At 47.6% G+C, this 18,027-nt stretch overlaps 1 protein-coding gene across 9 annotated transcripts in view; it reads right to left on the bottom strand.

Moving 5' to 3' along the window:
• Positions 1–271: 271 nt before the first annotated feature.
• The window catches only part of SP2 (Sp2 transcription factor), a 38,437-nt gene continuing 20,681 nt past the window's right edge, over positions 272–18,027 (bottom strand). For 4 of the 9 annotated variants that reach the window (XM_081582374.1, XM_081582376.1, XM_081582378.1 and 1 more), the window contains 6 exons: positions 11,308–11,384; positions 9,515–10,489; positions 6,740–7,052; positions 5,425–5,599; positions 5,002–5,195; positions 272–1,506 (listed from right to left, as the gene is read on the bottom strand). In XM_081582374.1, the coding sequence (XP_081438500.1) occupies positions 1,406–1,506; positions 5,002–5,195; positions 5,425–5,599; positions 6,740–7,052; positions 9,515–10,489; positions 11,308–11,384 (1,835 nt within the window). In that variant the 3' untranslated portion in view covers positions 272–1,405. Of the gene's footprint in view, positions 1,507–5,001; positions 5,196–5,424; positions 5,600–6,739; positions 7,053–9,514; positions 10,490–11,303; positions 11,385–12,510; positions 12,806–18,027 lie in introns of all 9 variants that reach the window. The other 5 variants (XM_081582377.1, XM_081582379.1, XM_081582370.1 and 2 more) reach the window with 3 other exon arrangements.

Here is an 18,027-nt window from a genome sequence, read left to right as displayed (position 1 = left end):
TGATCTGGGCAAAACCAGGCAAAACAAAGCAGAAACTCCTGCACCAAGCCCAGGCCTTTGGAGTCCCACGAGGTGCTCTGGGGGCTCGTGCCAATGCCAGGTCCGTGTGGCTGAGGCCCCTTCTGGGCTGTGGCCTGGATTTGCCAAGGTCAGCAGGGCAAGGCCCCACGCTGGTCCCAGTGTGGATTGCTCTGAAGAGACCAGGGCTCCCTTCTCAGGATTCCCTGCTACAAGGGAAAAGACAAAGGAAGCTGCATTGCCAAGCTGCAGATTTTGCCTCAGGCAACTAAATTTATTAGCAAGAAAAAATTTTCGTCAGCCCAGCGCTGACCAACAAAGTACATCGTTAATAAAGGATAACAAATCTGTCACTTAATTCATAAAACATACCTCAAGCAGTTACAACTAAAAATAAAGTTGGATTTTTGTTTTAATTTAAAAGCCTCAAAAATAACAAGCAATATGTTTTTAAACATGTAGTAGACACAATTGTCTATTATACAATATACACTGTACACAAGTAGGGCTTGGGCTGGACAGGGTGGGTGAGATGATGGGGAGAGGGATGAGGTTCAGGATGGGAAGGTGTTTTATCTGAATCCAGATTTGAGTTGAAATGCTGTGTCATTTAGAAAAGAGAATTGCTAAAGTGAGAAAAAAATTCATATGCTCATCATTGCCCCCCAAAAACCCTAAACTAAAAGCAGGCATGGGGGAGGTGAGTACAAAGGACAGGAAGAAGGGAGCAATTAAATAAACTTCTTTAAAGCACACACAATACACAGTGTTCATCATCGGAAGTAGAGTATAAGGCAACGTTCTCCATAGAAAAAGAGGGGAATCAGGGAGTGGGTGGGTAGCTTTACTTTTTAAATAGAAAGTTGGAATGTGCTGGAGGAGAATCGGGATGGGGTGGGGCATATGGAGTGGAGGCGGACTGGCTGCCAGTGGAGCCCTGGGTGCAGGGCCCCAGGCGTCCAGGCATCCGCAGTGGCCAAGGGGGCCAGGGAGGTGCAGGAGAGGGAGAGGGGCATGGCACGATGCGACTCCGGCAGTGTTGGGGGGAGGGGGCTCACTTTGCTCCTCGACGGAGTGAAATTCATGTTTTTCCTTTGGAAATAAGGGTTCCCACTCGTCCTGGTTTAGAACGTCTCATTGGGCATGGCCAGTGTCCATGGTTTGGGCAGGCCAGGAGCTTGTGGTGAGAGGGGAGGGCCAGGGCGGAGCCAAGGGGCTTCAGAAGGAGGTGCATATGGGGGCAGCAGAGTCCCTTCCTGTGGGGACAGTCGCACAACAGGAACGGGGGTCGAGGTGGGCCCATGACAGCATGGGCCTCCTTTCTGCCGGGGGCCCAGGCAGGACACAGGCAGGTCTGCAAATGTGGGGCCTCCTGCCTCAGTTGGCCTTACAAGTTCTTCGTGACCAGGTGGGTCTTGTAATGCTTGGTGAGGTGGTCACTCCTCATGAAGCGCTTCTGACACTGGGCACACTCGAAGCGTTTGTCCCCTGGGAAGAGGAGATGCCTGTCACTCACAGATCTGTATCCCTCTGCCTAACCCTGGCTCAAAGTCCTCCCCCTCAGAGGAAAAGCCCTCTCCCCTCTGACCTGCCAGCCTGAGCACTAACAGCCCGAATCACACCCACCCACCCGGGCTGGGTTAGCTACTGTTCTGAGTATTTACTCTGAGGCTGCAGAGGGTGGGTGAGACCTGCCCCTCCACACTGGCCTCATGTCCCAGGCCCAGGCCACGTGTCTGCTCACTGGGAGCATCTGCCAGAACAGCAGTTCTCAAAGCATGTGCTGTGGACCACTGGAGGCAGCCAGGACAATCTTACGTGGTAGATGGATGAACATTTTTCTACTTTATAGTTTTGTATTTATTTGCCGGTACATTAAAACACTTAGCTGTGGTCTCAAGCCTGTGATGTGAAAAGTAATCCTTCACTGGACATAAAAGAGTAAAAACAGTGAAATGATTTAAGGAAAATCATTTGTTAAATAACAATAGGGAAGTTGGGAGCCAGAGGGCCTGGGTTGAACCAGCTTTGCCAGTCACTGGCTATGGGACCCTGCCCCTTCTCCATGCCTCAGAAAATGTGCATAATCATAGTACTGTTCCCATAGAGTCGTATGGAAATTAAATTGTTAATGAGTAAAATGTCTATGAGATTGCAAGACTGAACATCGACATCTTAGGAATCAGTGAACTAAAATGGATGGGAATGGGCGAATTTAATTCAGATGACCAATTCCTTAGAAGAAATAGAGTAGCCCTCAATAATCTACAAAAGAGCCTGAAATGCAGTACTTGGGTGCAACCTCAAAAACAATAGAATGATCTCGGTTTGTTTCCAAGGTAAACCATTCAACATCACAGTAATCCAAGTCTATGCCCCAACCACTGATGCTGAAGAAGCTCAAGTTGACCAGTTCTATAAAGACCTACAACACCTTCTAGAAATAACACCATAAAAAGATCTCCTTTTCAGTATAGGGGTGGAATATAAAAGTAGGAAGTCAAGACAGACCCAGACTACAGGCAAGTTTGGCCTTTGAGTACAAAATTAAGCAGGGCAAAGGCTAACAGAGTTTTGTCAACAGAACACACTGGTCATAGGAAAATACCCTTTTCCAACAACCCAAGAGACAACTCTATACATGGACATCACCAGATGGTCAACACCAAAATCAGATTGATTATATATTCTCTGTAGACAAACACAGAAAAGCTCTATACAGTCAGTAAAAACAAGACCTGGAGCTGCCTGTGACTCAGATCATGAGCTCCTTATTGCAAAATTCAGGCTTAAATTGAAGAAAGTAGGGAAAACCACTAGGCCATTCAAGTATGACCTAAATCAAATCCCTTGTGATTATACAGCAGAGGTGATGAATAGATTCAAGGGATTAGATCTGGTAGACACAGTGCTTAAAGGACTAACGTTTGTAACACTGTACAGGAGGTGGTGACCAAAACCATCCCCAAGAAAAAGAAATGTAAGAAGGCAAAATGGTTGTCTGAGGAGGCTTTACAAATAGCTGAGCAAAGAAGAGAAGCAAAAGGCAAGGGAGAAAGGGAAAGATAAACCCAACTTAATGCAGAGTTGCAGAGAATAGCAAGGAGAAATAAGAAGGCCTTCTTAAATGAACAATGCAAAGAAATAGAGGAAAACAAAAGAACAGAAAAGACTAGAGATCTCTTTAAGAAAATTAGAGATATCAAGGGAACATTTCATTCAAGGATGGGCATGATAAAGGACAGAAACAGGATCTAACAGAAGCAGACAAGATAACTCCTCCTCCCTGAGGAGTTATTTAAAATCTTAGAAGATAATGCTCTTAAAGTGCTGCAGTCAATATGTCAGTAAATTTGGAAAATAGGCAGTGGCCACAGGACTGGAAAAGGTCAGTTTTCATTCCAATCCCAAAGAAGGGCAATGCCAAAGAATGTTCAAACTATGTACACTTGGGCTTATTTCACATGCTAGCAAGGTTATGCTCAAAATCCTTCAAGCTAGGCTTCAGCAATATGTGAACTAAGAACTTCTAGATGTACAAGCTGAGTTTAGAAAAGGCAGAGGAATCAGAGATCAAACTGCCAATCTTTGCTGGATCATAGAGAAAGCAAGGAAATTAAAAAAAAAAAATCTACTTCTGCTTCATTGACTATTACTCCTTTGACTGTGTGGATCAAAACAAACTGGAAAATTCTTAAAAAGATAATACCAGACCATCTCACCTCTCTCCTGAGAAACCTGTATGCAGGTCAAGAAGCAACAATTAGAACTGGACATGGAACAACTGACTGGGTTCAAAATTGGGAAAGGAGTACAAGGCTGTATATTGTCACCCTAGTTATTTAACTTATATGCAGAGGACATCACATGAAATACTGGGCTGGATGAATCACAAGCTGGAATCAAGATTGCTAGGAGAAAGACTAACAACGTAAGATATGCAGATGATACCACTATAATGGCAGAAAGTGAAGAGAAACTAAAGAGCCTCTTGATGAGAGTGAAAGAGGAGAGTGAAAGAGGAGAGTGAAAAAGCTGGCTTAAAACTCAACATTCAAGAAAAACTAAGATCATGGCATCCAGTCCCATCACTTCTTGGCAAATAGAAGGGGAAAAAGTGGAAGCAGTGACAGTTTTTATTTTCTTGAGCTCTAAAGTCACTGCAAATGGTGACTGCAGCCATGAAATTAAGACACTTGCTCCTTGGAAAGAAACCTAGAGAGCATATTAAAAAGCACAGACATCACTTTGCCAATAAACATCCATCTAGTCAAAGCTAACGTTATTCCAGTAGTCATGTACAGATGTGAGAGTTGGACTATAAAGAAGGCTGAGTGCTGAAAAATTGATGCTTTCAAATCGTGGTGCTGGAGAAGACTCTTAAGAGTCCCATGGACTACAAGGAGATCAAATCAGTCAGTCCTAAAGGAAGTCAACCCTGAATACTGGAAGGACTGATGCTGAAGCTGAAACTCCCAGTACTCTGGCCACCTAATGCAAAGTGCCAACTCACTGGAAAAGACCCTGATAGTGTTGGAAAAGATAGAAGGCAAAAGAAGAGGGCAACAGAGGATGGGATGGTTAGATAGCATCACCGACTCAATGGACATGAATCTAAGCAAACTCCTGGAGAGAGTGGAGGGCAGAGGAGCCTGGCGTGCTGCAGTCCATGGAGTTGCAAAGAGTCAGACATGACTTAGAGACTGAACAACAACAACATGCTTGGCACAATGCTTGTTAAATAACTATGCAGCTGTGGCAGAAGTCATCAGGGCCATGTAGTGCCAAGTGACCTCACTGTGGGAAACACTGTAAAAAAGGAAAGGCTTGTGAGAACCTCCCGGGTAGTCCTGCACCCAAAAAGACAGTCTGTGCCCTGCGCTCAGTGTGGCAGTACCGTGGCCAGGCCAGGAATCTCCATGTCGCTGGTGGGAAGCTGACACGGGGGTGGGTTGGAGGGCGCTGCAGGGGAGGGAAGCAGACCTGTGTGGGTGCGGGCATGCCGCTGGAGCTCGTCGCTCCGTGTGAACCTCTTGCCACAGAAGAACCAGTTGCAGACAAAGGGCCGCTCGCCAGTGTGCAGGCGCACGTGAGCCCGCAGCAGGGATGTCTTACGGAAAGTCTTGCCGCAGTCGGGGATGTGGCACACGTGCTTCTTCTTGCCCTGCTCTCCAGACCTGGGAATTGGGTTGAGGGTGGGGTAGAGGAACAGGCAGAGAGAGCGGGAGGTAGAGATGGGGCACGACAGGATGGAGAGAGGACGACGTGGGGTCAGGCTGGAGAGCACAGGAAGGGGAGGAGGCCAGTGGCAGGAACCGCTGCCTCGTCCCCTCTCTGTGTCCCAGGGAGGGCTTGGGGAACAGGGCACACGCTGGGCTGGCCACCTGGCCAGTCGCCTCGAATTACCTCTTGTCCCCATCCTTGCAGTTGGGACACGTGCAGGCCATGCGGCGCCGCTTCTCCCCAGGCTGGGCCTCTCCAGCCAGGGCCTGTTCCATCTGCAGCTGGATCTGGGTGGGGCTCAGCCCACTGATGGTCAGGTTGTTCCCAGAAACATTCTGCACAGTCAGCTGCTGCTGTCCTGTGGGGAAGACGGGGGCAGAGTTCAGGGTGAGGAAGCCCAAAGGGGCAGAGGAGGGAGCCTGACCCCTGTCTTCCCTCCTGCACAGGGTGAGGTCGAGAGTCAAAGTGGCTAACAGCTTTCAGCCTGCTATGTGCCAGATACCATTTGAGAGATCTTAAATGTATTTAACGCATTTAAGCTTCATAAGCCCACAAAATAGGTACTATAGTCCCCCTTTTACAGATGAAGAAACTGAGGCTCACAGTCACACAGCCAGAACTTGTAGAACTTGGATCTGAACCCAGGTCGTCAACTTCAGAGTCAATGCCCAGAACCACTATGCTCCACAGGCTAAAGTCACTTCCAGACACTGCCCACCTGGGTCTTATCTTGAAACGCTTTCCCAGAATCTCCTCCAGCTTTAGGTCCTTGTGAGACACCAACTGTGCTCCCAGAAAAGCATCCAGGAATTATTGTTCATAGAGGGAGAGACACTGCTCTGTGCTCTGGAATAAATCAAGTCCCCTGGGACCTGCATAAAGCCATCAAAGCAGGGGAGTGCCTGCAGGTGGACTCCTGCCAGCTGCTAAACCAAAGGCGTAAAGTGCCCAAAATTCATTTAAGGATGAAGAGAGGAGATTCAGACAGATTCCACTACTCTGAAAAGTGCCCTTCACCCAGCTAAAGAATGCAATGCACCATTTTTGCTTGGTAACTAGTGTTTGATTATCTGCAAGATGGCTTTCATACTGAAGATATTACCAAATATTGCCAACGAACTGAGTGCCATACAAGCCAGTCTTGCTGCCAAAGGCTCCCTTCTCTTCTATCAACCTTAAGTCAAGGCTTTCTCCAAGAAGCCTTCCTTCAAGTTCCTTTACCCAGAGCCTCACTTGAACATGTCTTTGGTCTGCACCAAACTATTTTGTATGCATATTTTAGCTGGAGAGTTTTCCTGAGTGTATCTTATGCTCTCCATCATATTCAAGGTCTTTAGCTGTCAGGAAGGGCCAACATGTGTCTTAAGCTATCTCACAAAGCTGCTGTAAGGACCAAGGGAACGTGCTTTTAAGCTGGAAGGGACCAGGCAAATGTCAGGCCTATGTGTGGGACACACAGGCACGCTGCCCACGCCCCGGCCCAGGGGCCTTCCCTTACCGCCAGTGTTGGTGATGGTGACGGGCACGCCCTGGACCTGGACACCATTGATGTTGATGGTCTGCATGGCCTGGGCTGCCGCTGCCAGCTGTGCTGCGTTCAGGCTGATGATGCTCCCAGCAGGAGCGATCTTTGGCAGAGGTCGCTCTTTCCGGAGAATTGCAGCTGAGTGCTTTTTGCTGGTCCCACTCAGATGGGCAGCACGGGACGCAGGGCTACTACAAGTGGTGGTGGAGGCAGTCGCAGCTGTTGCCGGAGGGCTGTCCTGGACAAGGACCGTCTGTACCTCACCGGAAGGCGTACGGATGTAGACCTGGGAGGGGCCAGAGAGAAAAAGTCAGTGCCCTGGCACCTGCCACCTTTCAATGCAATGCCATCTCCCTGCCCCAAGGAAGAAACGGGGACCTCTTTGTCCACCCAAGTCTTCTTCAACTAGCCCAGACCTACATTTGCCCGCCGCTGATGCCTGACAAACAGGGCTGATGGCATCCCTGTACTAAGCTGACAGATGTTATCTGCTGATTTGAAACAAAACAGTTTACTTAGCATAGAAAAATATAATGCCAAATCTCTGAACTGAAGAATTAGAAGGCAGCTAAATGATGATCTCACAAAAGATGCACTGTGAATGCTCATCGAACAAATGAAAACAGCCTTTAGGAGATCCTTTTGGCACAAAGGAATCACTGGGGCAAGTGGTGAGACCTGAATAGAATCTCTGAATTAAAAGTTAGTGTGCATCCTTGCTAGTTTTCTATGCTTGATGGTTGTGCTGTTATTATATAGAATGTCCTTCTTGCGTATAAGAATTACACACTTTCTATAAAACATTCGGGGGTAACAGGGGCAAGATGGCAAGTTATACTGAAATGATTTGTTAAAAAAAAATTCTGCTATGATTTTGATTGGAGTTATTATTTTATTTGATTGGGGTTATTCTTGATCCTTGGATTATTTAGGACCATATTTCTCAGTTAAAAGCAAACAAACCTCATGTTATCTCTTATTAAGTACACATCTCATCCTCAATTTTCTGGTATGTGCCTGCCCCTTTTGCAAATCATTGCTATTTTCTGCACATCTGAAATTTCTGTTACTAGGACATTTTCTTTCCCACAATATAGAGCAGAGTCCAACACACTTTTTCTCTAAAGGGAAGATAATACATATTTTAGGCTACACAGGTCTTGAGGTCTCTGTCTTATGCTGAATAACCACACAAATTGGCCAGGTGTGACCTCAGGACTGAGGACTGTGAACCTCTCTCATAGAGAGTACAGTACATTTTTAAAAATAGGCATGTCCTTTGACCCACTTTTAGGAATTTATTTAGTGATAAGATTGGAATTAGCCGAGAAGATCCATAGTTAATAGCTGGGTTTTAGCTGGATAATAGACAGTACCTCAGGAAATATACCATCATTAAAACAGAACGTTGTTGCGCTAAATCTTTCTGCACATGTATTCTTACTTCCTTAGCAGGACCTGATTTTAAGCCCTGCCTCCATCAGTCTCAAGACCCGGGACCTTAGGGAAGAGAGGGAGGCACCTGGAGGCTGCAGCACCCGAGCAGTATTGCCTCAGTTCTTCACCATCAAGGTAGGTCTGATAAGGGAGGCTCACACGTGCTGTAACAAATTACACTGATTCATAGAAAGCCGCTTGGCAGTGTGCAATATACCAGAAGGGAGGAGGCTTGAGGGCAGGCCTCAGATTTCCTCCCCAGGGTGCTTCTCCACCTGCACAACTCCCTACTGTCGTCACTCACTCTGATGCCCTGGTTCTCTCTACAGACAGCTGGATTATAAATTCCTCCATGGCAGGAGCTGGTTTTTTATATTAAAAAAAAAATCCTCATACAATTTTGAGTGTAGTCCCTGCCACACATAACACACAGTGAGCCAGGGTGGAATAAGGGGAAAAAGTGTGGGTCTGAAATCTGAGTTGAATCCTGGCTCTTTGTGTTGAATCCAGTTATTTGTGCTCTATTAGATCTGGATACTTAATAATTTCTCTGAGTTTCAGGTTCTCCATCTGCAACATGGGCCTAATCTCTGGCTTTTACTAAATTTACACAAAGTATAAACGCTGCCCTGCAGAGCCATATAAATTTGAATATTACAGCCCCCTAATAAATGCCAAAAGTAAGTTCCTGTTTAGGTCAGCATTGCAGATGGATCTATCCTAAATGTTCCTGCTGTAAAGCTAGGGAGGGGTGCCTCTTCTGAACTTTTGTCATTAACAATGATTAGCATTTTTCTCATTAGTTTTCTTACTTTATATCAAATTCTATGGTTCTGACTAGAATTCTTTCACTCTTACTATCATTCTGAGTATGTACTTCTAGAATAAAAAAAACAAAATTTTTTTTTGACCTTGCGGCATGTGGGATCTTAGTTCCCCTACGAGGCATTAAACCTGTGCCCCCTGCAGTGGAAGCACAAGGTCCTAACCACTGGATTGCCAGGGGAAGTCCCTGAACTTTACATATCTGCCACCTACTCATTCCCCTACCAAAAGACTCCCCTAAAGGGGGTTTTCAAAATATAGGTATATATGCATGTTGTACCTGATTTCTAAAGATAAGCAGTATGTGGCCCTTCGATCTGGCAGAAATGGGCCCTTACTACCCATCCCAAATGATCCTGACTCCCAACACTGAGGTCAGATGGGAAGATGCATCAGCATCACCTAGGAAAGCAAGCCAAGTGGAATGGAGCATCAGCCGTTTAGAGCTAAGGAGAGGGAAGCACTGCAGAAAGGTGAGTGTAGTACCTGAGTAGGTGACGGCTCAGCAGCCTGGATCTGGAAGTTCTGGGAGGGCTTCTGGGGGACGGTGGGGAGTGTGGCCGATGCTGCCTGCACCACCCGCAGGGCCTGCTGTGGAATCTGCACCACCTGCTGCTGCTCGGCCTTGGGGGGCACCACCTGGACTTGCTGGACTACGGCTGGCTGGCCCCCGCCGGGGCTCTGAACAATAAGCAGGTTGTTTCCTGCCTGGATGATGTTGTCTGCGGTGGTCTCGATCAGCACCGTCTCCACCTGCTCGGCCACGGCCACAGGGGGCTGGGCGGCAGGAAGACTCTTCTTCCTGGCTTTCTTGTTAGTCTTAGACAGTGGGGCAGGGGGGCTCTCTGTGAGGAGCTGAGTGGCGGCTCCGGGGTCGCTGGTGTTCACGAGGTTGTTGACAGGCAGAGTAAGGGTCACATTGCCACCGCCGCCTGTCAGCTTCACCACATTGGCCCCACTCTGTGCCGGAGTGGTGGTCGTACTTGACTTCTGGACAGGGGCTGGCTTGATGGGGACGGGCTTGTGACTGGATGGGGACGGGGTGATGATGGCTTGGTTGGTGCCAGGGATGATCTGGATCTGGTTGGTGAGACTGGGCTGCACCTGGATGGTCTGAGGACTGCTGGCCTGGATCTGAGGGACCGCCTGGTACTGGATACTGGTGTTCGATCGGGTCCCTTTGTTGACCACGGTGGGGTTCTGGATAGCGAACACCAGCTGCCCCCCAGGATAGGACGTGCTTAGCTGTGACCCCTGAATCTGAAGTATGTTTCCCTTGGAGGACAAGATTCCAAAGCTATTCTTGCCAGGGCTGAGAGGGAGAGGGGCCGGTTTGATAGGGACGAGTTTCCGTGGAGTGGGCTGGGGGGGAGCAGGAGGTGTCACTGCAGCTTCAACAGCTGGAGGGCCGATTTTGCTACATGTCGCGGCAAGCAGCGCTAAGGGAGATGGCTGGGAGTCCTGCAAAACACGAGGAGGAGACCAAGAGTGAGACATGAGGCCTGCTGCCCAGCTGCCCCACCCTTTAGGATCCTCTCCTCCTGGCAGGCTCCTCCCCACCTGACAAGTGGGGTGCCAGCATCCTTCCCCCGCAGTTGGCCCAGTATCCCCATCCCCAGTGGTTTCTCCACTGAGGAATTAACGGAGAAAAGGTGGGAAGTGTCCTTCTTAGGAAGGAACTCCCCAGAAGCAACCCTTGACAGGGTGAACTAGCAACATGAGCTGACCTCTTACTCCCTGGGCCTAATGGTGTCTAATGGGGACCTGGAATCACCCTCAGCTTGTAGAGGGAGCTCTATTAGCCTCAACCCCACCCCAGCGATAAAGGATCCTTGAGTCATCAAGTGAGGAAGAACCGAGGAAGGGAAGGAGGGAAAGACAAACGGAGGGGGACAGGAGGAATAAACCCTTTGGAAAAGTGTTCTCCAGTGCTTGGGACATGACATTTTCGATGGAGGAGGGCTGCTCTTTCGAAGCTACAAGAAAAGAGCCTCTGGGATGCAGGGACAGTCTCTGTTTTCCTTGTATGGTCAGTGGGGTCAGGTGGAAGGACCTTGAGTTGCATCCTGCTTTTCCCCCTGACTCAATTGTTGCAACTTAGATGAGCTGCCTTGGTTTCTTAGGTCAGAAAAAGTGAAAAACTGAACCCTCCCTGGTCTCATAGCCTTGGGGAGTTATAGCGAGCCACCACAAAGCTTCAGTTGTGGTTTCATGTCAGCTTCAGCAAGCCCTTCCAGGCTGATGCAGCCCCCAACCCCCAGAGCCCACTGTCCACTCGCCTGGGTGGTAGAGGCGGCAGGCTGCAGGTAGTCACTGGGACTGACAGCGGCAGTGGCAGCCATGCTGGTCTGTGGATCTGTTGGAAGAAAAGAGATGGAGTGATACCCAGGGTGCTTGAAAAGAACCCAAGTCCCCTGGCCTCAGATTTTCTTTTTGCCTCTATTTGCTGTTGCTTCCCCATGAGAGGTTGATGACCTTTCCCTACACTACCCTACTCAAGGTTAGCAACCCTACAAAGACCTCTCTTTCTCCGACTTAGCCATCCAGGCTGTGAGGACAGCTGGTCCAGCCTCCACTGGGCCGTCTTCCAACCATCAAAAAGTCTAGAATAATGTAAAGATACCGAGACTATAAAAACACGGGCTTCAGTAACTAAGTGGTGCCACCTAATGGAGCCCTCTCTGCCAGGCACTGCTGACTCTCCCCAGCTAGACCAGAGCCCCTATATGGTGGGCATGGGCGTGCCCCCGCAGCTATTCCTGTAGCTCTGACAGGGGCTTCTGCTCACTCCTGCTGTAACCAGATGCCAAACCAGTCTGGAGAGAAGCATCGCTGAGCTGGGATCTCTGACAAGGAGGACACACCCACTCCATGTAAAAGTCTAGATCGCTTTACGCTCAGCCTTTACCACATGAACACAATAGCCTAGGTATTGAGCTATATATATATGTATAGAGAGAGAGAGAGAAAGAGAGCGCACGCACGCATGAGTAATTACTTTAAATGAATTTATAGTTTTACATAGGATGATAGGCATGGCCCCATAGTATCACCAAGACTAGAAGAGTTAATAACTGAATGTAATGAGAATGAAAATATCATAAATCCTACTTTTTCTTAAATGTGTATGTAATTCTATATATGAATACAGCAGGAAAAAAATCTATTAAAAAAAAAGGCTAAAATGTTAAAAGCCATTATTTCCTGGTGGTAGATTTTTGCTCCACTTAAAGAATTTTTCCCACGTTTCTGTATTTTCTCATTTTCCCCATAATGAATATACTCTACTATACTTTCGTTTTAAATAAAGGAAAATAAAGAACGTTGAGGAAGTAATGAAGGAATCTCTACTCTGAACTTAGGTCTGATCTAACAGAAGACAGGTAAAATGGAAATCAGGGGAATCTGAGACTCTAAGCCATCTTACAGTTTATAGATCACAAGGAAAAGAGCACCATGCAGAGAGTCAGACTTGTATATACCTCAGACCTTTGGAACGGAGAAGGAAATGGCACTCCACTCCAGTACTCTTGCCTGGAGAGTCCCATGGACGGAGGAGCCTGGTGGGCAGCAGTCCATGGGGTCGCGAAGAGTCCGACACAACTAAGCGACTTCACTTTCACTTTTCGCTTTCATGCACTGGAGAAGGAAATGGCAACCCACTCCAGAGTTCTTGCCTGGAGAATCCCTGGGACAGGGGAGCCTGGTGGGCTGCCGTCTATGGGGTTGCACAGAGCCGGACACGACTAAAGCGACTTAGCAGCAGCAACAGCAGACCTTTGGAAAGCAGGTTTCAGGAAGTACAGAAACAAGAAGGGTATCACTCAGAGACGGGAAGAGGCAGAACGGCTCAGGCATTGAGCCCCGGGAACCACTCACAGTGTGGCTGGTCTCTGGCTTCTCTTTGGGAGAATGATTCTTAAATGGGAAAAGGTTAAAAAAAAAAAGGTAAAGCGGGAACTGCAGCCCAGGACAGGTTAGTAACCAGGCTCGTCAATGCCTTAAAGGGTTTCCAGGCCCTGAGGCCACATGAGCTGCACTCCACAGTAAGCAGAGACTTTGCAGCAAACTGTGTGAGGAGCCAGAGGGCAGCTCTGGGCAGATCACACAGATGGATCCTGAAATATTACAGACACTGATCCTCAGCAAAACCCTAGAACAAACGACTGAACAGCGCTACAGTTACTAAGGTAAGGAAGACAGTTATCTCAAGAAATAAGCATGGGGTTGCTAAAACCAAGTCATGCTGAACAAACCTGTTTGTTTTTTATGGGGTTTTGGATGGCTACACTGAGAGAATAGTATACAAAAGCTCACTGTGTATCAACAGGGCATTTGACTGAAGTGGTCATAGTATTCTTATGAACAAGAAGGGAAAGAACTACATGCAGGATGATAGTCTAGTTTGGGGGCTAAGCTGAACGTGCCTCCACCTAAGTGCTGAGATCCAGTCTATCCTGAGCAGTGTGCTGCTGTGAGGTCAACCAGGGTCTCCTGCTAGAGGTGGGTCTCCCGACCGGGTTGGCAGGGTTTCCCTCGGAGGCTCATGCTTTCTCTGGCAGAATGTTTCATTCTTGTGTTTTCACTGCGATGATCAGTTTTTAAAAATGAACATATACTGGGACTTCCCTGGTGGTCCAGTGGTTAAGATTTTGCACTTCCACTGCAGAAGGCATGAGTCTGACCCCTAGTCAGGGCTAGGATCACGCATTGCCTCGTGAGGCAGCCAAAAAAGAACATGTAACTACAGATGACTGAGTAACTGCTGCTTAACCAAGATTTGCACATTTCTGGGCCTCTGTGAGTGTGTACAACTGTACTGGTACCAAGTGGCACACTCTTAACTATATGGGCTTAAGACAACTTAATCCTGCACATTTAATTCATGGCACATTTGTGCAAAGTGAGGGACGATGGCTCTTCAGAAGCCTGGGAGGACCACGTCGCTGGACACTAGACACTGCAGGGTGGGTGTGCAGAACTCAAGGAGCCAGGGTGTCAAATCTGCGCTGAATGTATACTGACAGCAGCAATTTAGGTTCAGTCAACTTTTCCCCCCACCAAATGATGCTGTTGATTTTACTGGCTTTTCTTTAGTTATTTAATTAATTTTATAGGAACTACATCTATGAAATGATAAACAGATTGAGGTGTATATATAATTAAGTAAGGTTGCAGCCTTACAGTGAAAACAACCTAAGTTGACTGAAAAAACATCTTCCCTTTAGAGCAGTGTTCAAACTATTTAGACCATGAACCACAATCATAAAAACAATTTACATCAAGACCCAGGATATGCACATATACCCCCACATACTTCCCTGCCCTGTGCTCATGCAATAAGAATTTCCTGAAATAAAATTTGCCCTTGCTACATCTGATGGGCTTTGATATTTTTCTACTCTATTTCATTTTTTTAAATGCCACTTGTGACTCACTACATTGGTTTTGTGCCCTACAGGCTGGAAACATGGCTTCAAAGCAGTCTCTCCACCACCCAAGTTAGGGAAACCATGCAAAAAGACCTAGAAGGCAAATTAACTTTATGGATGTCACAAAACTGAGGATTGTAAACACAATGGATGTCTGTACTAGGGTTCAAAGAGAACTTAAAAAAACCGGTATGTGCAGTGCTTAAGAGCATGAGGCTCCAGAACAAAATGAGCCTTCAGACTGTGGGACGGCTGGGGCATTCCTCTCCCAGCCTCAGTGCACCACCTGTAAAACGGAGGTAATGTCATCCTGGCATGATTCTAGGAGGCGTCAGTAATGAAAACTATTGAGCCTAGAGTGGGTAATCAATAAATGGTGGTTTAAACTCTGAAGTTGAGTAAACACTGCATTTGAGTTAAGAAGAAAAAAAAATCACATGCATATAGGACAGGAAGACAGAGCTTAATCATGTTTCTCATGTGAAAAAGCCCCAGTGGTTTTGACTCAAAGTTAAATGGGAAGCAACAGAACCTAGATGTGGTTGCCAAAAAAGCTACTGCTGTCTTGGACTGCATTTCCAAAAGTTCAGTCATAGAAGAAAATAATAGTCCTCGTCTGCTCTGTACTGGGCCCCGCCTGGAGTGTCAGGTTCCGTCCTGAGGGATGTTTTGAAAGACGGATTTTCAAGTGGAGCTTGAGGGCAGCTGTGGTGGTGACCAGGACACCAGAGCAGCAGTATCCACCAGGACATTTACTCCACACATGTACTGAATGAGAAGAACCGAGACTGTGGGGTGGAAATTTTAGTTTACTAGAGGGGAGAACTTTGAAATGCTGGGATCAGTTGCCTCCTGAGGTAATGTTCTCCCTTCTCTGGAGTCATTTAGCCAGAGGCGGGATGTGTGTCCCTCTGGTGGGGTGGGAAGGTGGATGAAATGATCTGATCTGAGAATTTAAATTTTTTTATAATCCTCAAACCTCGTTGCCGATAAAAACACAGGATGAGTTAGTTGCTGGCAGGGCTGGGGAGGGCAGGCAGGGGCTCTTTCAGGAGGCTCCCCTGGGCTCAGGTTCACTTAGCTAAAAATGGTGAATGACTCTCCCTCTGACATCCCCTGTTATGAAACAGGAGGACACCAGAAAAGGACCGAGTGCAAACAAAATAAAAACTGACCCAGTGCTTATTCACCTCCCTTTCCCATCTCTCTTCCTCTGCGGTCATTAGCACCCTGGACTCAAAGTGTCTAGAGATTTGGCTGGGCTGAGTGGTTTTTCAGTTAGGAAGTTACAGCACAGTCCTGACGCCAGCGCAGACTGAGGGTGTTCCCCCTGCACCATCTTGGTTGGTTTCATTTTCCTCCCCCGCTGGCCCCTGAAATATTCCTCTAGATCTCAAACCAGTGGTTTTTCTCCTAGAGTCTCTCAGAGCTTTATGGACCCCAGGCTGTGGACCTGGGTAACCAAAATGGAGACTCATCTCTCTGCCACTGCAGAATGACATCCTGGGATTACTCATGAAAGGGGAAAGACACATTTCCAGTTGGTGTTCGGAAATGAACAGTGGTTAAGAAGTGGTACAGATGCATAACTGCAGGACTAGGATCAAAGGTACTTTAGAACCTCATTAATTTGGAACCTTATATTTAAAATGTGTAATCTGGACATAAATTGTGCTTAACTTTTCCTTCATACTATTTCAAAGCTAGGCTAAATAATGTATGAAGCCTGCAAAGGGACTCTTAAGGCACAGTTAGGGAACTGCTTCATACCACTGCCACTGTTTCAATCGCACCATTTGCTTTAAACAGCAGTTTATAGCCCCTCACTGAAACCTACTTTAGCAACATTGGTAAGTGACACTGTTGCATATTCTTGGAAGAAAAGGCTGCATTTCCTTCAGAGTGCTATCATTCAGACGTTCATTAATTTGGGTTGGCTAAAACTTTCCCACCAGTTCCCTGGCTCATGAAGTTTTATGGTGGTTTGCTATACCAGCAATTGCAGCTCTCTTAGGCTCCAAGGAAAATTTCCAAGGCTGTCACACAAGGCTTCCGGGCAGGGGTTGGGGGGTGTTCAGTGCCCGACAGGTCCACCCTTGATGTTCCTTTTCCCAATACTAGGAGCCAACTTAATTCCAATTTAAAACCGTGAGTGTCCCAGATCTGGATGAACATACGATGGTTCATCTCCACCTCCATCCCTCCAGCTGCAGCTTCCTCACTCCTTGGCCAAACTTAGTGGAAAAGCTGCCAGCACCCTGCCGTCCCCCTCCTTTCTCACCTGCTCACTTGGACTTTCACCCCAGGTCTCTGCTGATACTGCACTTGCCAAGTCACGAGGGCCCTCCTCATTGTTAAATCCAACGGACCCCCGACCCTTTGACCATTCCCTCCTCTTGAAATCCCCACAGATTTTCTCCTACCTCTCCAGCCACCTCTTCCCTTTGCGGGGCTCCTTTTGCCACTCCTTCAATACGGATGTTCCTCACTATCATCTTTCCCACCCAACACCCATTCCAGGAGTGACTGTGCCCACTCACATGGCTTCAAGTACCTTCCCCAGGCTGATGAGTCCCAGGTCTATGAATGGCCTACACATCTCCCCTCTGAGTGGTGGACCAGTACCTTCAGCCCTCTGTGGGCTTTTCACCTGGGTTGGCCACCGAACTGCCAATGCCGAGCTGTTACCTGGGCCCATTCTCTCCCCAGCCTGCTCGTCCCCAGTCACCACGGGCCTCCTTCTAGACCCCTGAAGAGCCCCCATCTCTTCCCTGTTCTCATCTCTGCCCTGCCCTTGCTCAGAACTCTTTCTTCTCTCTTCACTAGCTAACTCGACTCACCCTTCAGGTCTCAGGCTGTTTTTTTTTCCCCCAAGAGCCCACTATGTAAATGGCATGTCATTTCCTCGGAGAGGCCTTCCAGGAGCCTTGAGATGAGGTTAACACCTCTGGTACCTCACCACGCATTAAATCATCATGGGCTTAATGTCTCTCTTCCACACTCACGGAAGTCAGGGGGCTCAGGTCTGTTTTCACTGCTGAGCCGCTACATCAAGCCTATTACACAGTACAGTGACACCAATGCCTGAAGGCTGAATGAATAATACATATTTCTGGTTAAACCAGCCCCTCTTCTGGTACTTCCAATTGCAACGAAACCGGAGCTCCATCCTCATCACCATCCAATCATCAAGTCCTCCTGGGTCTGCCTCCTAAATATGAACCTCTCTCCTTCTGCCTTATGCTAGAGTTAACCGCCTTCAGCTCAGCCCAAAATATAGCCCAAAGCCTTCAAGATGGCTCCCTAGCCTCTGGCCTAGCCATCTCTAATCCAGCCTCCACAATCTTGTCTGAAGAATCTTTTAAAATGTAAATTCACTCAACTACTCCCTCAGATTAAATCCTTCAATAGCTTAGGCCAAAACAAACTGCCCCTCCCTGACCCCCCCACCCCCACCTCTCCTACTTTATCTCTTGCCCTTTCAACTCTCTCTGTAAACATTTCAGATTTTTCCATTTCAGGAACTACAACACATCTTCTCACTTGGAGCCTAAGCACGCTCTCTCC

Source organism: Giraffa tippelskirchi, chromosome 3, assembly GCF_054371585.1.
Source record: "Giraffa tippelskirchi isolate mGirTip1 chromosome 3, T2T-mGirTip1v1.2.pri, whole genome shotgun sequence".
NCBI classification, from domain to species: domain Eukaryota; kingdom Metazoa; phylum Chordata; class Mammalia; order Artiodactyla; family Giraffidae; genus Giraffa; species Giraffa tippelskirchi.
The sequence above is the reverse complement of the archived record's forward strand: the minus strand, read 5'-3'. Positions and strand labels throughout refer to the sequence as shown.